The sequence below is a fragment of the Cynara cardunculus genome (assembly GCF_001531365.2).
Source record: "Cynara cardunculus var. scolymus isolate 2C chromosome LG 3, CcrdV1, whole genome shotgun sequence".
NCBI classification, from domain to species: domain Eukaryota; kingdom Viridiplantae; phylum Streptophyta; class Magnoliopsida; order Asterales; family Asteraceae; genus Cynara; species Cynara cardunculus.
In genome coordinates this window covers 14,262,566-14,282,264 of record NC_037530.1, presented here as the reverse complement: position 1 = coordinate 14,282,264, position 19,699 = coordinate 14,262,566, and the positions used below count along the sequence as shown (strand labels likewise).

The following is a 19,699-nucleotide window of genomic DNA, read 5'->3' as shown; positions in this document are numbered from 1 at the left end:
TATAGACTTTGCATTTTATGTTTAGTTATGGGTCAGGACACAGGTTTGTTGATCGACCCGATTCTATGGATCCATCTGCCTCTTGGGGTTGGATGAACATGTGGTCTTTCACCAGGACAGGACAGGACATGACAGACTGGACAGATTAGAGTGAGTTAGGCGGGTAAAAGAATTGCGTAAGATCTTAGTGTTTTAATTTGACATGGATAGTTTAGTAATTTATCCATCTCCCTATTTATGTTCCACCTATTTTGTTGCGACAACAAATATGCATTTTTATCCTACGTAGTCCGTGTCGTGTCCTAGTCTAATATTACACCATACGCGGGAGAAGTTTCTATTTTGTCCCATTGGTCTTCAGTACCAAACACACTCATGGGACCTTGTCCTTTAACTCTTGGGGTGTGCTCCCCTTGCACCGTGTTAAACAACTCGTTGACCATATGTAACACATTTAGATGCTATTACCGTACTACCAAAGGTGTCTATTAGATTCCATCATTAACAACCCCAAATATTTACATTATGAAACTGCACAATAGGTTAAAGCAAAATTTACTTCTTTAAAGAACTTCCAAGATATTATAATTGTTCTTTATTTTGGACAAAGAGGATCGTTTAACCGTAGCAAGAGTGCAAAAAATCGAGTCTTTTTTATTGCTCCTAGGTCGTAGCATAAGTAGGGTGATTCTAAAGGTGCATGTGTTTATAGAACACCCTATAAAAATGTATTTATTAGTTCTTCAACAAGATATGTTGGTTTAGCAGAAATCATTAGAAACTCTCAATTTAATCATTTATATGGTCGGCAGCAGTTACCCGCTTCACACATGTCAGACTATCTGACATTTATCGTGGGGTGGGCTATCCAAGTAGTAAGCCCACCCCAAGATGAGTACTCTTCTATTCCGACTTCCCCAAAGCCTTTGGTGGCAGAGTCGAGAATATGAACCAGGAAGTGAAATTGTAAGCTCCCCAGCAGCGGGAGGAACTTGGGGCAAAAAAAGATATGGTTCTTTTATTCGATATTAAAAATTAAATATTCAAATTGTTAGGACTTTTGGTGCTTCCACATCCATGGAAAACAAACCACAATTTTCAACTTAGAACATGATTATTAGGCAATGGGAAAATGACACATAACTGGAACCAACTTTATCAATTGGAAAATGACATCTAACGGGAATTAGTTTGATTGCTACTTTGAGGTCTCCATTTTAGGATCCGGAAAAAAGCCTTTTTATATGTTTAAAGGTAGGCATGGCAACGGGGGCGGGTTTTGTAATCCCCGACCCTGGCCCTGGTTTGTAGTAACATCCCCCGGCCCTGGTCCCCGGTGGGTACGGGGATTAACATCCCGTCCTCGGTCAAACCTCTATCAATCCCCAGTCAAACCCCGGTAAATCTCCGGTCAACTCCCATGAAGAACATCCCTTAGTTTGATTCTACCGGGGATCCCTGCTCCCGGCCCCGGTTTGAATAACATCCCCCGACCCCAGTTTGAGCCTACCGGGGTCCCCGGCCCCGTCTCCGGGACCCGTTTTAGCGAGTAATCTCCGTCCCGTTCGGGTCAGGTGAACCGGGTTCCCCACTGGATCGAGGCAAATCACTATTCCTATTTAAAGGTCTGGTTTATTTGTTCATTAGGTAACTCACAAAATCATTCATAGATATTTAAAAAGTTATCTCATCATTAATTAAAAAAATAAAATAAGGGGGTGTTTGGTCCACTCAGGAGGATAAAAATTGGAGTAAAAACGAAGGTGACAGTATGAAAATGGGAAAGGCTATTTTGATCATTTATTGTTATTTCATCTCAATATTAAAGCCAAGTTATGCCAATTAGGGGTGTTGTTGGGTTGATCGGGTTGAAGGCATTTGAACAACCCAACCCAATGCTTGTGGTTTGGAAAAATCTTAATCCTAACCCAACCCAAACCAAAGTACAACCCAAACCAACCTAACCCGTACGGGTTGGTTGGGTTAGTCGGGTTGATACTTTGGTATATTAAAATATTCTTCTAACCTTGAACATGTTATTTCTCTATTCATAATTTCTTTTTCATCATCAACCATTTGATACAACTTATCTATATTTCTTACGTTTATCATATTCAGTTAATTTTCTAAATTTATATATATATATATATATATATGTCTAATCGAGTTGTAAAATTGTCAAACCGTAGATATTGGGTTACTATTATTTGAACTCGATATCATTTTATTTCTTGGATTTAATATGATTGTTGAATTTCTATTAATATATACATTAGACAATTACACTATCATGTATGTTTTTCATATACATGTATTTTCAATATATTCATATCACTATATAACTCATTCAGTAACTGTGAACATATATATATATATATATATATATATATATATATATATATATACGGTCACTACGACCGGATCCAGTCTGAGAGATGAGCTAGCTTTCTTTCGGGTGATGTCAGAATTTGCACCTATTTTTATCAGGTTTATTCCGTGGTAAACCAATGAAACTGCTTTACAAAGTTTCTCATTGAACAAACTCAAAAAAAAAAGAGTCTTATGAGCTAAATCGATGGCACTTGGGAGCGAAATTCTTGGGTCATCTCAATGGGTTATTGAATGGATTATATAGTGATATGAATATATTGAAAATACATGTATATGAAAAGCATACATGATAGTGTAATTGTCTAATGTATATATTAATAGAAGTTCAACAATCATATTAAATCCAAGAAATAAAATGATATCGGGTTCATCGGGTTGGGTTGAGTTCAAATAATAGTAACCCAATATCTATGGTTTGACAATTTTACAACTCAATTAGACATCGGGTTACTTCGGGTTGGATTATTTCGCGTTGGGTTGATCGGGTTGGTCGGGTTTTTGAGCACTCCTAATGCCAACCAGACATGTAAATTTCAATTCTTTTTAAGAGATTTCATTCAAATTCATGCAAATAAAAAAATATGGTTGAACTTTATTGAATTATATTTCAATACGTCTCAAATATTAATTCCTTTGATAGGATTCAAATTCTACCAAATTTTTATATGAAAACCAAACATCCCTTAAAGATGTTCGAAATTGAATCTGCTTCTAGATAAACCAACAAGTGAACTTGATGCAGAATCCCTGAGAGTTGTGCATGAGGCATTGGACAAGATAATGATCGATAGGACAACCGTAATTCATCCGGGCACGATGGTTAAGGAAGGTAGTTTTACGAAACAAACTATCCTCGTTCACATGTGGAATTTTAGTTGTTAAATATAAAAAGATTATGTGTCACGTTATAATTATTAGCACCATGTCACTATTTTAAAGTTTTCTAGTTTTTAAATATGACATGGTATACCAGCTTACATTTAATGAAGCCACATCATCACTAGCAGGTTGTCACGTAAATCAGTTACTTCAAATTCTAAAACAAATATCTTTAAACTCGGTTTTTAAGAAAAAAATAATATCAAAGTTGATTTTATTTCAATGGAATTTTCCTTTTTGTCAAATAAGTAGAATACTTTTTCAGAGTGTTTGGGTTTACGTATTAAAAAAGTGATTGTAATATTAAAATATCGATCATAATCATATAATGTGGGGATATTATTGTGAAAACAACATACGCACCATGGCCCACATATTGATGACCATCTGTTTTACGGATAGTCTGGAGTTATCGTATTTGAACTTCCATGACTATAGGGGGATTTTTTTTCTTCACTGGATTCAAACCTGGGACCTCCAGTCAATTTTGACCTTTGGAGTTCAAACTTAAACCAATCGGGCACCACCATTGTGAGTGGACTATTTAATTTTCGAGTTAAATGATTCGTATAACCAAATATTTTTTTTTAATTCAGTTAAACCGAAAAACACATTTTATTCATACTTTATATATTTCATTTTTATAAAAATAAAACCAAAGAAGTATTACACTGTTATTGTTTACATATTTTATGTTTATACATGTTTTTTTCTTTATGGTAATTAATTTTTTTTGTTTGAACTGATTTCGTGGAAGAAGAAATAATGACTTTTGACAGATTTGTTTTTGTTTTTTACTTGATACAAGTAAATTATTAAGATGTCTGTACGATATAATTATATATTAGAAGCAAGAGATATTGAACTTGGGAAAACTATTAGAGCAAGTGTCCAAAGCAAAATATATAAATTCTTATTTGGTTTAGTTACCAAAACGAATATCCTGAAACCGATTAAACCGAACCTTATTTGATTTGGTCATTGGTTAGTTTTAAAAAGGTTTAAAACCGAATAAATCGAAAACCGATTTAGCATTCTCTCGGTCAGTTAGCATGCGCCAAAAAGTACAACCTGATCGGGCCCTTTTCAATCCGAGACCCCAACCCGGCCTAATCCTAAAGAAGTAAGCCTTTTTTTTCTCATTAACAACGGATTTAGAAGGCTACAGGCAGCACTAGTAAAAGAGATATGACAAGACTTGAATTAAGTAAATTAAATGAACTCAGTAAACTTCACCCAAAACAAAATAAGTTTGAATAAAGGCAACATGTATGCAACATTTTCTTTATCCAACGGCAATGGGTAATTTCTTTCCGTTAATACCCACACAATGAATGATTGTACACAAGGCTCGAATCAAAGTCACCCATTCTTTATTTATTTTGTAACTGACTAACGAACATAAATAGCAAGCTTAAACGAGGCCTCGTATGGACTCACATACGCTTAGCTAATGGCTAATGCCGAGCTGCCAACTCTAGGCCAATTGGGTTGAGCTCTAACTAACCAGCCTGATTATGTTTATTAACAAACCCGTCCACGCCCTATAACTAAGGTCCCGTTTGATTTGAAGGAATGAAATGGATTTGGGGGATTTACATTTCAATTTCATTCAAATCCATGTTTGGTTTATTGGATTGTCCGGATCTGAAATCTTATGATTAATTGAAATCCTTCAAACATAGGATTTTGAAATCCTTCAGGATTTTACGGGATTTCGTAGGATTGTATGCAATAAGGTTCTAAAAAATGTTAAAAACATTTGTTTTGTAATAATCGATTAATAAAAATGGGATTCAAATATTTATAAGTTTTTCTATAAAGTATTTCTAAATAATGAAATCAAATTCCATTCCAAATCCTACAAACCAAATACAACAATAATTTCAAATCAATCTCAATCCAAATCCCTCCATGAAATCCAAACCCCTGCAAAACAATCATGCAAAAGGATCCTAATAGTTAGAGGTGATCATTTATAGGCTTAAACTGGACCCGAACAGAGCCTAACATAAATATTAACGGACTTAGTATAGCAAACACAAGCCCGTCTTTACAGGCTTATGTACTTGACAGTACCCGTCTTATAAACAAGTCAGGCTTGCCCATGGGCTAACAAGCTTATTTTTTTAACATTTGAAAAACGAAACTTATACAAAATCATCTAAATTATACTTTCTTTCCAACATAAAATAAGACGTAAAAGATAACAACGTACATAACATATGAAAAAACTAGTTTTACAGTATACGAAGTATGGATATTTTCTCTTCAATAATTTATCAACTCTCAAAGTCTTAATAAACAAAATATTTATCCACCTAATATTCCAAGATCAAGATTCTAGACGTACTATATAAAATATCACATATCGTAGATATTTGGATGACAATTAGTACTCAGTAGAGGGCTAAGTGGGCTTGTTTGAATTCTCTTTTTCATTGCCCGAGCCTGCCCATTAATTTTAGCGGTCCAGCCCAAGCCCGCCTACTTTTTCAAGAAACCCGCTTTCTAACGGACCGAGCGGGCTGGGTCTAGCAAGCCGGCAGCTATAATAATAGTCTAAGTGGAAACAAAACTACAAGAAGTTTTCAAATGTTTTTAACATTAACAACCACTGAATGACCAACCATATAAACAACAAAATACTCAGAAAAGAAAAACATATCAACCGAAAACGATAAATTTCAATTAACGGAACCACTTGGCCTTTACATGTCCAACGATTAATTGCAAAAGACTTCACTACTTCCTGTTACAACTTTGTTCCACGGCCCTTGGCGCTGCAACGATCAAATTTATGGGAATTAAAGGATGCACGTAATAAGAGAGGAATAATATTATAACTATAGATGAAGGATCGTGTGAAAAGGAGAGTTAAGGTGAGAAGCGTAAGAAGGGATCTGGACCCTTTGAATTGCGCTTGTTACAGGGATTGATCCAGTGCATCTCATCCTAACGTGCATTCAAGAGTGGAGATCCCTTCTTACGCTTCTCATATTAACTCTCCTTCTCACCGGACCCCAACCCTATAATTATAATAAAATAAATAAAAAGCCGAATCTCCAGCGAATTTCCTGAAAGTCGGTTTTGGGGCTGAAAGTTGGGCCAAATGCAATTTGTCGTGACACTTGGGCCATCACGAACTTTCTGTGCATATCTAACAGGCCCCATAACTACCAACGGATGGTCATTATAATGCTTGGCCCATTGGTCCATAAATGAGTCCGCCAACACTAGGATATGTTCCCCCATCACTTTTGAGGTGTAAACTTGTTATTTTGTTGTAAAAATGCTCGTTTGACAGTCAAATCTCGACTCTTTCTCCAGGACAAAGGTAGCGGAAGGGTTTTGGATCCGTTCTAATTGTCCAAATGGAACTTGTATTCTCTTTCAAGAAACCAACATCACCTTTCCAAAACATAAAAGCTACCAATATCAGATTTACTATCCTCACTTGTATTCTTTATGTCAAAAACTTAATACAGCAAACCGTGAGAGGTAGCTCAATTGATAAGCTCCCTAGAGCTCACCATTCCATGTCCCGTCAGGGCTACTCGAAGGTTTGACTGACTGTTAACTTAAAGCACGGACAGACCTATGCGGGAGCATGTGCGACTGCTTCATGGTTCCATTTTAGTGGAAAAAAATATTTACGTTCCTCAAGGGTGCCAACATAATGTTTTGTTGTGTGCCCCTATATTTCTTATAACTAAACTTGTGACACAAATTTGTGATAGTTAATTTGGGTTCAGTCGTGGTGTTAAAGTTTCTTGTTCGGAATAACATGGATTCGAATTCCATTTTTAGTTCTCAATTATGGGTTTCTATAGCTTTTGTTTATTAATTATTTTTGGAGGAAAGCGGTTGTGGAATGGGTTGAACCTATGACCCTTCCTTGCAAAAGGCAAACTAACAAACTGATCTATTATGATTTAGTGAAAATTTTCTATAGCTTTCATCCTTATGATCAACTGATGCCACCGCTTAAATATATTTTGGATCCATCTTTGACTACAAGACCCATGGGATTAATCAAGATGTATGCAAGCTGGCCCGGAACTATAGGTATAAGGAACCCTCTTGAGCACCCTAACCACACTGGTCAAACAGCTATCCTGGGAGAGGTAAATCACTGCAAATCAACAGTAAGAGGCTGTTTGATTGGTTTTCCATTAAGTCCTGTAGAGATAAAGCCGATTGTGTAGATTAATCTGTTTGTATAGATTTTGAGGGCCTTTTCGTAGATGGTACGAGTGTGTTTTTAATTGGGAGGGGCAGGATTGAAAAAAACTTGGCTTTCTGCATAATGCTCCCCCCTAAAAGTTTACTAGATAAGCCAATTTCCATATCATTAAGCCACTAACAAACACTCATGTATAGCTGACCGAATAAATTGTGAGTCCCATTAAGCACATTACGTTGTTAACGAACAGGTCCTAAGTGGTGGTGTCTGGTTCTTTGAACCCTTTGTGAATTCCCACCATCCTACCACTGAGTAAGTCAACTCATGCGACGAGCTTAAGAAACAAACAAACCCACTTCACTTGGGATTCGACCCATTTGAACAAATTTTCGTGCATATAAGATAAGGATGAACTTTCTAGCATTTATACTCACCTAGACCAATGGCATCACAGCTCTTCATGATCCGTAGCCTTTTGCAGGTGCCTATGAACATCCTGCATGGATACATCAACTTACATGAGGCCAATAGCAAAAATATAAAAAGAAAAGAACGCGTCGTGCTTACTCCCACGGGACATCCCCAACAAGCATCCAGTCACCATCTTTGTCCTCATACGTAAGCACATATTCTGATCCATGCAACAAGTCCTTCAGTTTCGTCTCACTCAACTTTTCGTTCCCATGAGATCCATACTCACCTGAAAACCATAGCAACATATCATATAGTTGGCTTTTGACTGTAAAGGCTCTACTTTCGAATGAGATATATTGAGCACTCGCCTATAATATTAACCCGCGAGAGAATAGTTGAATATCTTGTCAAAGGAAAAATAGAGTTTGTGCAAAAAAGGGTTTTTTTAACCCGCAACCCCATGAGCATCATGTGAGAGGCAAATCAGCTACACAACATTCTACTAGGTGGCTGGCTTAAGAGCCCAATCACTAAAGAAACTGTCAGACTCGAACCCTCACCAGTTTGTGCAAGTATACAGCGCTGGAACCAATTGTGCTATGGCACAACAGAGTTCCTTGCACAAAGAATCCTCCACTAAACAAAGTCCAGATTTGATTCTTTTTCAGAGTGTCCAATTGACTTGTTTTCTAGATTCAAATTAATCTATTCTATAACAGCATTTGACCATAATGTTACAGTTTTTTGGGATAAAAAGATATATGCCAATTTTGAATCTAGAAAGTAAATGTAAAAAAAGGAGCTGCAACTAACCTATTGTGAAACAGCTGAACATTTTCTCGAGTGCACAAGACAATTCCTGATATACGGAATAAGCTCTCAAGTCAACTTTCCTTAGATACGGTGCACCATCCATGCTGACCTTCACGAAAAGGGCACTGGCCCCTGATTTTCCCTCTACTTTCTTTGAAGTAATCGTAGCCATTGAGTTCTTTCTGAATGATGATCTTAAAGGCGGCCAACCCACAACCTGTGCCCTGTCATACATGAAAAATATTCAATCAAAGTTGAGCCAATGGTCAAACGTTTTCCATTCTTTAGAACTTACTTAGTTGGGGGGGTGTTGCTGTTATTTGCAGCATTCGAGTGGTTTTGTTTGGTGTCGTTAGCCTCACAATGGCTTTCTTGAACTGAAGCAGCCATGGAAGATTGGATAATATGCGCCTCAGTGTTTGACCCAAGTGTTCCCTACATGGATGAGCAATGGTTTCAATATTATAAAAGCCTTAAATTCGAGTTTTGAGGTCAACTAAGCTAAGGGGCTGTTTGGTTGGTTCTCCATTAGTCCCGTGTGGATAAAGCTATCTGTATGGCTTAATCTATCGGTATAGATTGGGAAGGTTTTTGTTTAGCAGAGTTTTTTCATAGATGGAAGGAGCATGTTTTTTAATTGTGAGGGGCATGTTTGACTAACAACTTGCTTTCTGCATAAAGCTCCCGCCTCCCCCCACTATCTATATCAATAAGACACCACCAAAAAGTCATGTATGGCCGACCGAATAAGATGTGGGTCCCATTAGGCTCATTACGCTTCTAACAAACATGCCATAAGGCTAAGTTTCGCAAACAAGCTGATCACCTGGTTGTTGGCTGATAAATTAGTCACGTTTGGTGAAAACTCTGCTTCCTCCGTCCTACAATAAGTGCCCACATTTCTATTTTAGTTTATCCCAAAATAACTTTCTACTTTCAAAAGTAAATGCTTACGTTCCAGTTATACCCTTTGATTATGATAAAGAGAAGCTCGTTACTCCCTCTATTATTAAGTGTAAAATTTTAAGTGTAATGATTACAGATTTCTAAAACAATGTGCCTTTTCCATTGTGGTCATTTATTTTTGGAACGGAGAGAGTAGACGCCAATGTAAGATTACTTAAAAGAGTAGGGTTGTTTGGTCATTTTTGCAAAATATAAGCAGTATAACTAAAAAAAGGTGAAAAAAAACCTTGGAACTTGTTTCAATGATGACTGAAGTGGCTTTTCGAGAAGATAGTTTATGGTTTACAAAACATGACTTTTTCAATAAGCTAACTTATGGTTGCCAAACAGGGACCTTCCAATCTTTTTGGAGGCCCTGTTGCATCCAAAACTTTTGATTATATTGCATAAATGAGATAACAGAGAATATATGTTCAGAACAAAATGAGCTAAACCTAAACGATTAACAATATGAAACTAAACCTAAACCATTTATTATATTTAACCTAAAACCAAACAATTAATAATTTGAACCTAAACAATTTCGGCTATAGTTTTACACAGGTCAATAGAAAGACCCTAAACACATGTAAATTTGGCCCCCAAGATTCCGAGAGTCCTGTTCAAAATCTCACATTTAACATGCTAAGGGATGGCACTGTTGCCAAACATAACTTAATATCTGAACCCAAAGATGAAGAAATCTCTAGATTTCAAACATAAATTTTTTTTATTGCAACAGAGAACTTCATAACAAACGATACAAATAGAAACTGCCAGTTTACAAAAATATAAAAGGAAGAAACACAAACCTCAGAGAAAGCAAACCCTCTTTTGTTTCGGGAAACAACAGATTTGGGCGAGAACAAAGGAAAATGCGAATTCTCATCTATTTTTGATGAGCTCAATAAGCTTAGTTCAGGGTTCCTTTCAGGTGATCGAGATCCGGGAAGCCCGAGCCTGAGTTCCGTGGCCTTTAAATTCAGCCTTAAATTCATGTCGTGCGAAGAAGCTGAGATTGTAGAGCTGCCCACAGAAGAGCAATCAGATAATCCCATGGAATTCCACTCTCTGAGACCAGTGGCGTTCCAATCTTTTTGGAGGACCTATTATGCATGTACCAAGACTACTACAAATCGACTGTATGAGTAATAAATAAAACAAAATATAAAAGTTCATACCATATATCATATTAAAATTTAAAACTCTTACAAATTAAACAAAAATGTCTTAAAATGACAATGTAACATATGAAACTCGCTTAAATTGGATCATTCTTCGAAAGTCGGAATTGGGAATCGCCAAATTAGCTAAAATAGTAAAAGCCTAAAGCATTATAATTGGGCTAAAGGTTAAAACACATATATTATGGGGCCCTGTTCTGTATCTCACATTGGAACACCCTTCGTGCATATCACACATACACTAACACACATTATCTAAGGAGGGTGAAGAAGTCAATAAGTTGACTTTGGTTTGAGCCTGCTCTTCTCCAACACCAAGCAGTGGTGGATACATTGTGATCAAAGATTAAAAAGAATCTTTCATTTTCTATCATTGTTCAATAACCTACATTCAAATTAGAAACTTCCTTAAATTGAATGTTCTAGTGAAGCATTTGATGAGGGTAAAGATGGAAACAAGAAATGCATATGGAGGTCAAATTTGACATTTTTGAAAGCCTCAAAGAACATCATCTTCATTTGTCAAATCACCATATCGGGTGTCTTGTCAGAAGGTCATTTAGCTAAACAACCTCCTCGCAAGTGTTTTTTAAATCCATGACCTTCTTATAGTTTTTTAGACATTCTTGTGTATGAAAGTGACATTCTCAAACGTGTCAGAAGGTTATGGATTTTATAAAATCCTTACAAAAGGTCATGTAACCAAAGGACCCAATTACGGGTTACCTAGCTAAACGCATGGTTGTTAAAAAAGCCTAGGCTCTAAGGCTCATAAGGCTCAAGGTCTTGGGTTTTGTAAAGTTGAGGCTCGGCGTATTCATGATCATGAGGCTAGCTAAGCACCTTGTGGGCCTAGGCACGCCTCATAAAGAGTTATTAAATACTTAGTCAAATCCTAATACTAAATAAGTTCTCTAATCTTCTCATCTCCTGTTTTCTTAAAGAAAGAGTTATTAAATAGATAATATATGTCAAAACCTAATATTAAATACCCAATCCTTAGAACTTCAAGCCTTCTCTATGAATACCCGGACCTTACAACTTCTCCACGGCTCATGATTTAAACCTTTCTTCCTTCCCTCTATCGAAATATTGTTGCTTGCTGCATTGGAGGCTTGTACTTGCTGCATATTTGAGTTGTGTGTGTGCCTATATATATATATATATATATAATTTAAACCTTTCTTCCTTCCCTCTATCGAAATATTGTTGCTTGCTGCATTGGAGGCTTGTACTTGCTGCATATTTGAGTTGTGTGTGTGCCTATATATATATATATATATATAATTTAAACCTTTCTTCCTTCCCTCTATCGAAATATTGTTGCTTGCTGCATTGGAGGCTTGTACTTGCTGCATATTTGAGTTGTGTGTGTGCCTATATATATATATATATATAAGATGCGCTTCACATTCCTGAGGCCCGCACCTCATGCCTGCGCCTAGGTCCCAGGAGTCAGAACCCCTTGCATCTAAGTGTGCCTTGAGCCTTTTAACAGCTTTGGCCTAAACCATCACCTAACAAGCGTCTTTTAAATGTATGACCTTCTGCCAGCCTTTTTAGGCATTCTTTCGTATGGTAGTGCCATTCTCAAAGCTGTCAGAAGGTTATGCATTTAATAAAAAATTGTCCGGAAGGTCATTTAACCCCTGCAATTACACTTGTCAATAATTTGTCCACAATCATTCACTCTTGCATATTATGATATCATGTTTTTACAGCATTTCAGTATAAAAAAATGGTTAATTTGCAGATAGAAAAGATACCAAAATACCATCATTCGACCAAATCAACTAATTAAAGCATTTTGCATGAGTATCTGCCACAAAAGGGATGCAAAATGCAAGTAAAATCTTGAAAACAAAAATCACAGGGTCAACCGTTAATCTAAAAGACCTCAAATGATCTCTATTCTTCGTTGATTGTGAGAAATTAACCAATAAGCAAAATCCCGATGATCATATTCAAGTTATAAAACCCTAAATTAATAGATTAGACCCTAACAACAAGAGCAAATACGTGAAACCCATTTTATTAACAAGAAATCTTGAACTACAATTTGAAGATATATGTATGAAATTAGCTACTAACACTGCCATTTGCAGCACAGGCACTCCAAGAAATCACATACACACAAAACGAAAAAGACAAATGTGGCTAAAAACCCAGATAAGAAAATGAAGGAACAGTATAAAGAATTTAAAAGGAAAAAAAGGGAAACGGATTGAGAATTACCTGAAGGAATTCCAAGAAATGGGTTTGATGGAAGAGAAGAGACGACGGTGGTGGTGGAGTGAGTTCTTCGGATTCGCAGTGAGGGCTAAAAAGCAACAAAACCTTATTTGCTGTCCAATGTGAAATTCGACGCCAATAATAATATTACACAAAATTTTATTAAAATAGTCCATTTGTCGGGTTGGTTTCATCCGGGAGTTCCTAACATTTTATAGGTTACGGATGAACTTAAAATTAGGGTCCTCGGTAAATACGAAGAAAAATAAAAGACAAGAAATGCTAATAATTTATTGAGTAAAAAAAATCTTATTTTTTTATCTATATTTATATCTATACTATATTATAAAGCATATGATAAAAACTTTTTAAAATGATTTTTTATACATGAACTACTATTTATTGATGCATATTATTTAAAATTTAAGATTACAAGTTAATTGTACTTAAATACAACTTATTAAAGCTCCATACTTGAATTTGTCTAACTAACTGCTAGATAAACATAATCAAATATTTGATAAACATCTCATTTTAAATATACAAAATTTAAAATATAATTAGGATAATCATTAATAACTAACAAAATACTTAATTATTATCTTTATAAAAAATTATATTATTAAACCTAAATAAAATTTCTTTGTTACTAAAGCTAAATTAAATTATAATTAAAAAAATTAATTAAGGAAATTACAACAAAACACAAGAACTTTTAAAAAGATTAATTTAATACTGATATCGATGTTATTATTTTTCAAAATTTTTCAAAATTTTATGATATTTTTAAATTTATATTTTATTTAAAAATAAAAACATTATCACTTTCTCAAAACCACATAAAACCAATGTTTACTTAAAATTCAAGATTACAAGTAAATTATGCAAAAGTACAACTTATTAAAGCTCGATGTTTGAATTCACATAACTAATTGCGGATAAACATAATCAAATAGAGAATAAACATCTTATTTAAAAATATAAAAAATATAAAATATAATTAGGATAATTATCGAATTCTAACAAAATAATTAATTATTATCTTTATAAGAAAATTATATTATTAAACCAAATATAAATTACTTTGTTATTGTACCTAAATTTAAATTATAATAAAAAAACTGAATTAAAAAATTACACAAAAAATGAGAAATTTTAAATAGTTAATTTGATACGAATATCGATATATTTTTGTTATGCATAAAGTACTGTATATTGATGTATATTACTTAAAATTGAAGATTACAAGTAAGTTATGCATAAGTACAACTTATTAAAGTTCGACGTTTGAATTCGTATAACTAATTGTGGATAAACATAATCAAATAGAGAATAAACATCTCATTTTAAAATATAAAAAATCTAAAATATAATTAGAATAATTATCGAGTTCTAACAAAATAAGTAATTATTATCTTTATAAGAAAACTATATTATTAAACCAAATATAAATTAGTTCGTTATTGTACCTAAATTAAATTATAAAAAAATTAAATTAAAAAATTACACAAAAAATGAGGAATTTTAAATAGTAAATTTGATACTAATATCGATATATTTTTGTCAAAATTTTATGATATCTTCAAACTTATATTTTATTCAAAAATAAAAACATCATCGTTTTTTCAAAATCACATACGACCATATTGTAACATCGACTGAGATAAATAATAAAATGAAATATTAAAATCAAGATGTATCTCGTTGCATTGCGCGAGTACCCTTTTAGTTATATTATAAAGCATTTGACAAAAACTTTTAAAAACCACTTTTTATACATAAAGTACTGTTTATTAATGCATATTATTTAAAACTCAAGATTGCAAGTAGATTGTGCGTCAGTACAACTTATTAAAGCTCCATATCTGAATTCGTGTAACTAACTGCAGATAAACTTATTGCAAGTAGATTGTGCGTCAATTATTTCGTTATTAAACTTAAATTAAATTATAATAAAAAACCAAATTAAAGAAATTACATAAAAAATGAGAACTTTTAAATAGTTGATTTGATATTAAAATTGATATATTCTTTTTCAAATTTTTATGATATATTCAAATTTAATTTTATTCAAAAATAAAATCATTATTGCTTTCTTAAAAACACATAAAATCGTATTATAACATCGACAGAGACAAATAATAAAATAGAACATTAAAATCGAGATGTGTCTCGCTGCATTGCGCAAGTATTCTTCTAGTTATAGATAAAAGGGTACTTAAATACGTACTTCAAGTAATAAGTAACTCAAAATATGAAAACTATGGTTGATAAATTTTTATAAAGGATTTCTTTAGTTCATAACAAAAAATATGTGTTATTTTGATGCAAAAAGAGAACTCGTGTGGAGAAAGTAATCGCGAGAGTCAATGAGATATCAATTATAGATAAGACTATGAAGGTTTTCTAGACAAATGAGGATCAATAAGAATATGGAAGAAAAGATGATTCATTGAGATTCAATAAAAATAAATAATGAATGAAACATATAATCTGCAACTCAATGGATGGTTGTTTGTGCACTTAAATAGAATCTTGTGGTATGTATTGGAATCCCAATGAAAGATGTAGAAGTCAAACAATTGATGAGAATATTTGAATTTCCTTTTCCTTATTTTTTTTTTGCTAAATTAAAATATGTAGTTAAGTATAAAAGTTTATTAAACATGACATATATAAGGGACATTACTAAATATATTTTAGTAGAAAAAATTTATAGATTAATCACAAAACAATAAAACACGTCATAAATCATAAGAATAATAGATTGGCCGTCAAACAATAGTACAATGTCTTTTATAAAAGCAAAAGTAGATAGCGATAGTTAACAAAAGCAATTAAAACAACTTAGCTAAATAGCGATAGTCAATAGAAGCAGAAATAGATAAAAATATTTAACAAAAACATATAGGATCATCAAGCACACGGGCTTAATGTTTTGAAGCACGAAAACAGTCAATCATATAAAAATAGGAATAGGCAATAACATTTGATCTTGGTAGGAGATAAAAAAATAGAGAAGCAATAAAAAATAACATATAAACGAATGACTAATGACTAATTTTTTTCCTTCTCTAATGTGATTAGTTAATATATTTTTTGGCTTTTATTATCTCCTAAATTCGTTTTGCCTCTTACTATATGCTACAATTATTTAGGTTTCTTTGCTTTATTAATTTTTTTAGACTACTACTGTATTTTTGGGCCCTGGGCAAGCGCCCATGCTGCCTCCCCTAGGGACGGACCTAGTTTCACCTTTTAATCATTTTCTCTTCAAGTTTACCAAAATGGCAATAGGTCCTCAAAATCTACGTCTGCAATTGCAGACCTAGCTAAGAAGATAACTTTTTGCTACACTTTCTACCTTTGTCCGCAAAAAAATTATATTTTTCAGCAAGGTCCGTAAAAAAATTTAAAATTAAAGACCTAGGACTATTTTAGTAAACCTTGTAACGAAGTGGCTAAGAAGTGAAACCAACCAGTATTAAAATGACTATGTTAATTAATTTCCCTAATATCTATATACTATATTATAAAACATGTCATAGGTTTATTTGAGAATTGGTAAGTATTTTAAAAAATACATAAGTTATTGTAGCCCTTCATCTGATCAAGATTTGTGATTTTGACTATGAAGTCTCGGATAATTCTTCGCATGTTATGCGGAAGATAGAAGATAGTTTCGTAACTTTTACATATAGCCGCCAAACAAGTGCATATGTAAGCACGTGTAATTCACATATATTATATATGTTCATATGTAAACTCATGTAATTCATATATGAACTATTTAACTGATTCATATATGAAACCCCTCTCCATAAAGCATTTGACAAAAACAATAAAAAGAAACTATTTTTTATGCATTTGATAACATATTTTTTCAAATTTATATTTCATTCAGAAATAGAAAATATTATCGTTTTCTCAAAAAATCACATAAAACTGTATTATATTGACAAAAACAAATAATAAAACGAAACACTAAAATCGAAATGTATCTCGTTGCATTGCGCGAATAACCTTCTAGTTATTAATAACATTTCCCGATTCTCTATAGAGAAGAAAAAAAATTAAAATATTCAAAACAAAATTACCTTTCATTTCCAACAAATTTTCTATTTTGAAGATTACATAATTAATTATATTATTAAAATATTCAATACTGTTGTCCCTAACAATCAATCTTCTTGAAAGCTTCAATCAACAATGGCAGATCTGAGTTTTTCTTCAAGAACAATATGAGAGAAGAGTTGAGAGAGTTTGAGAGAAATAGTCAAACATTCAAGCTTGGTCAAACCTTTATACGTAATCTGATTTATCAAAATGAGCTCTCTCTCTAAATTACAAAGACACCACCCTTTATATAGGGTCAAACTACAAGACAAAGTCAAAGTCAAATACGATGACTTTTACACAATTCTAGACAAAATTAACTTCCAAGACGAATACAATTTTACACTAACTTTCAGTCCTAACATTCTCCCCCTTTTTATTCAGACTTGAAAGAATTTGCGCGCTTTGAGTCTCGTTTGAACTTTGAAGCTTTAAGCACATTATATCTTCTTCAAAAACAATTTTCAACATGAAATCTTCAGACAATCATTATGTTGAGAAAGATCTTCTAACATTCTCCCCCTCGAATGTAGAACAACGATCTTCTCTTTAGACAATGTAGAACAAAAACAATAACGAACTTCAGAATTGATCTTCAAAGAATCTTCAGACAACAAATCACAAATTTTCTCTTTGATAAGAAAACTCTGTTGGTAAACTTTTGAAGCGAAGATCTTCTCATTCAAAAAACTCTCAGTCTTTTTAGCACAGGAATAATGTTTCTGTAATCATCTCTAGTCGCACTTCTTTTGAGTCTTTTGTCAATATTGAAGTTACTCCCCCTTGATCTTTACATCAAATTCCCCTTATAATGTTCGGAATTGGACATTTCATTCATYATTACATACTCCCCCTTATGATGAAATGAGAATCATTCCATCATACACAAGAATGAATGAAATCTTCTGCGTAAGCCGTCAATTCATAAAATTGTAAGTAGTTGCATCGGCTTCCTCTTCCTCGGCTTCAGAGACCGGATAAGTGAAGCGAATATGTGTCCCCTTCGGTAGATCAAATATCGAAGGGGGATGTGTAGGAAAGGGAGATCGCTCTGAACGATCTTGGGGTGTATCAATGACTGAAGCAATACATGCTTCTGTGTGTGTGATAGGTTGTGTCGAGCCTTGAGGCGAAGGGGCTCTTATTTCTTCATCACCTCTCTGTTGGGAGAGGGGTGATGGAATGTGGGGTTCCTCAGCTGATTCATCTCCAGAGGCTCGATGAATGGCCTCTAGATGGCTGGCTTGGGTAGGGATAGGATTGGTTCATCCTTGTTCAATACCCCTTTGGCTTTGATCGCCAGGGGTAGATGTGGTGGTTGCCCTTTAGGAAGTGGGTGGAGGAATTGTTTGAGTAGGGCCGGGAGAGGCACGATGAGTGTCATCATCATCATCATCATATTCATCATCCGATGAAGATGCCTCTTGTGCTCCCTCGCTTGGTTCTGGGGACGACTCTAGTCGCTCTGGGGTAGCTGCCTTCGGTTTCTGGGATAGCAGAGAGCGTTCATAGGTTTGGCGGATCTCAGATATCGATGAAATGACATTGAGTATGGCCTTTGAGAGTGGATGGTTGATGGTGTAACCCTCCTTCGATAGGGTGGGTCGATGGCCTTGCATTTTGAAGACAGGAGTGAACGGTTCTTCAGCCGGTAGACCATGTTTCCTCATTGCATCCCCTATGAAGAGGGCTAGGAAACAAGGAAATAGAACAGCAGATAAGGGTTTGCCGGTGGCCTGGAGCTTGCATTTCTTGACTACCGGCGAGTGGATCTCATTGTATATGAGAAAGGCATAGTCAAGGTTGAGGTTGAAGAACAGCCCGTACATGATCGTCATTCTATTGATGTTTCCTTGGTCCAATGACCCTAGCTTGCATGTGAGGGCCCTGTTCAGGATTGAGAAGAACATGTTCCACATTGGCGGGAGGAATTGTCGTTTGAAGTCGGAGACGTTGCGTAGGTCACGATTGTAGCCTAGCATCTTAATTAAGCGTAGTATGTCGTCGGTGGTGGGTGGTTCATCATATTCGGCAATGCCAAGCTCTCGACGAGTGGGAATGCACAAAACTCGAGATACTTTAGCCCGCGAAATTTTGAGCGAACATATCATATCGTTTGGAGCATCCATGTCCCCCATTATTCCACGGATGTCGGGGTGGAATTCACAGGTTTTCCAGTACGGTTGGACGTACTTTAGTGGTACGCCGGTAACAGCAACGGTCAGTGCTGGTAGTAGAATGCAGCTCTTGAAGAACTCGATCATGACGGCAAACCTGTCGTCGAATAGGGTGTTTCTCAGGTCAATGGCGTAGTTGTTTGGCTTCATTGGAAGGAAAACGATTGCGCGGCTATCAGCGCCGGTGGATTGAACGCGACTGTCATTGTTGTTTGACTCATGGGAGGCGGATGAGACCATTGCTTAGGAAGTTGTAGGTAGAATCGTTCGTCAAATGCTATTTGCAGATTTAAGGAAGCGTAAAGAGGAAATGGAGGTAGAAGAAAGGTATTTATAGGTGGGGAGGAGGTGGGGGTGGGGTA

At 34.7% G+C, this 19,699-nt stretch overlaps 1 protein-coding gene across 5 annotated transcripts; it reads right to left on the bottom strand.

Moving 5' to 3' along the window:
* Positions 1 to 5,858: 5,858 nt before the first annotated feature.
* On the bottom strand, positions 5,859 to 13,181 carry LOC112508880 (auxin-responsive protein IAA8-like). Of its 5 annotated transcripts, none has more exons than XM_025113696.1 (7): positions 13,048 to 13,181; positions 10,441 to 10,754; positions 8,979 to 9,118; positions 8,684 to 8,907; positions 8,024 to 8,156; positions 7,891 to 7,952; positions 5,859 to 6,053 (listed from the first exon to the last, which is right to left on the bottom strand). In XM_025113696.1, exons 2-7 carry the CDS (start codon positions 10,684 to 10,686, stop codon positions 6,016 to 6,018), a joined length of 843 nt encoding a protein of 280 aa, XP_024969464.1. In that variant the 5' UTR covers positions 10,687 to 10,754; positions 13,048 to 13,181; the 3' UTR covers positions 5,859 to 6,015. The 5 variants fall into 5 exon arrangements, with proteins under 5 accessions (XP_024969464.1, XP_024969467.1, XP_024969466.1 ...); XM_025113699.1 differs by having other exon boundaries at positions 10,441 to 10,768; positions 13,048 to 13,151; XM_025113698.1 differs by having other exon boundaries at positions 10,441 to 10,757; positions 13,048 to 13,151.
* Positions 13,182 to 19,699: the final 6,518 nt, after the last annotated feature.

What these genes read in the sequence shown, in the direction of transcription:
- LOC112508880 (XM_025113696.1), bottom strand. Translation starts at nt 10,686, where the DNA reads ATGGGATTATCTGATTGCTCTTCTGTGGGCAGCTCTACAATCTCAGCT. An exon ending in AGCAACACCCCCCCAACTAA is followed by an intron (nt 8,908 to 8,978) that starts GTAAGTTCTAAA and finishes CATGTATGACAG; the next exon opens with GGCACAGGTTGTGGGTTGGC. An exon ending in CTGTGATGCCATTGGTCTAG is followed by an intron (nt 6,054 to 7,890) that starts GTGAGTATAAAT and finishes TGATCGTTGCAG; the next exon opens with CGCCAAGGGCCGTGGAACAA.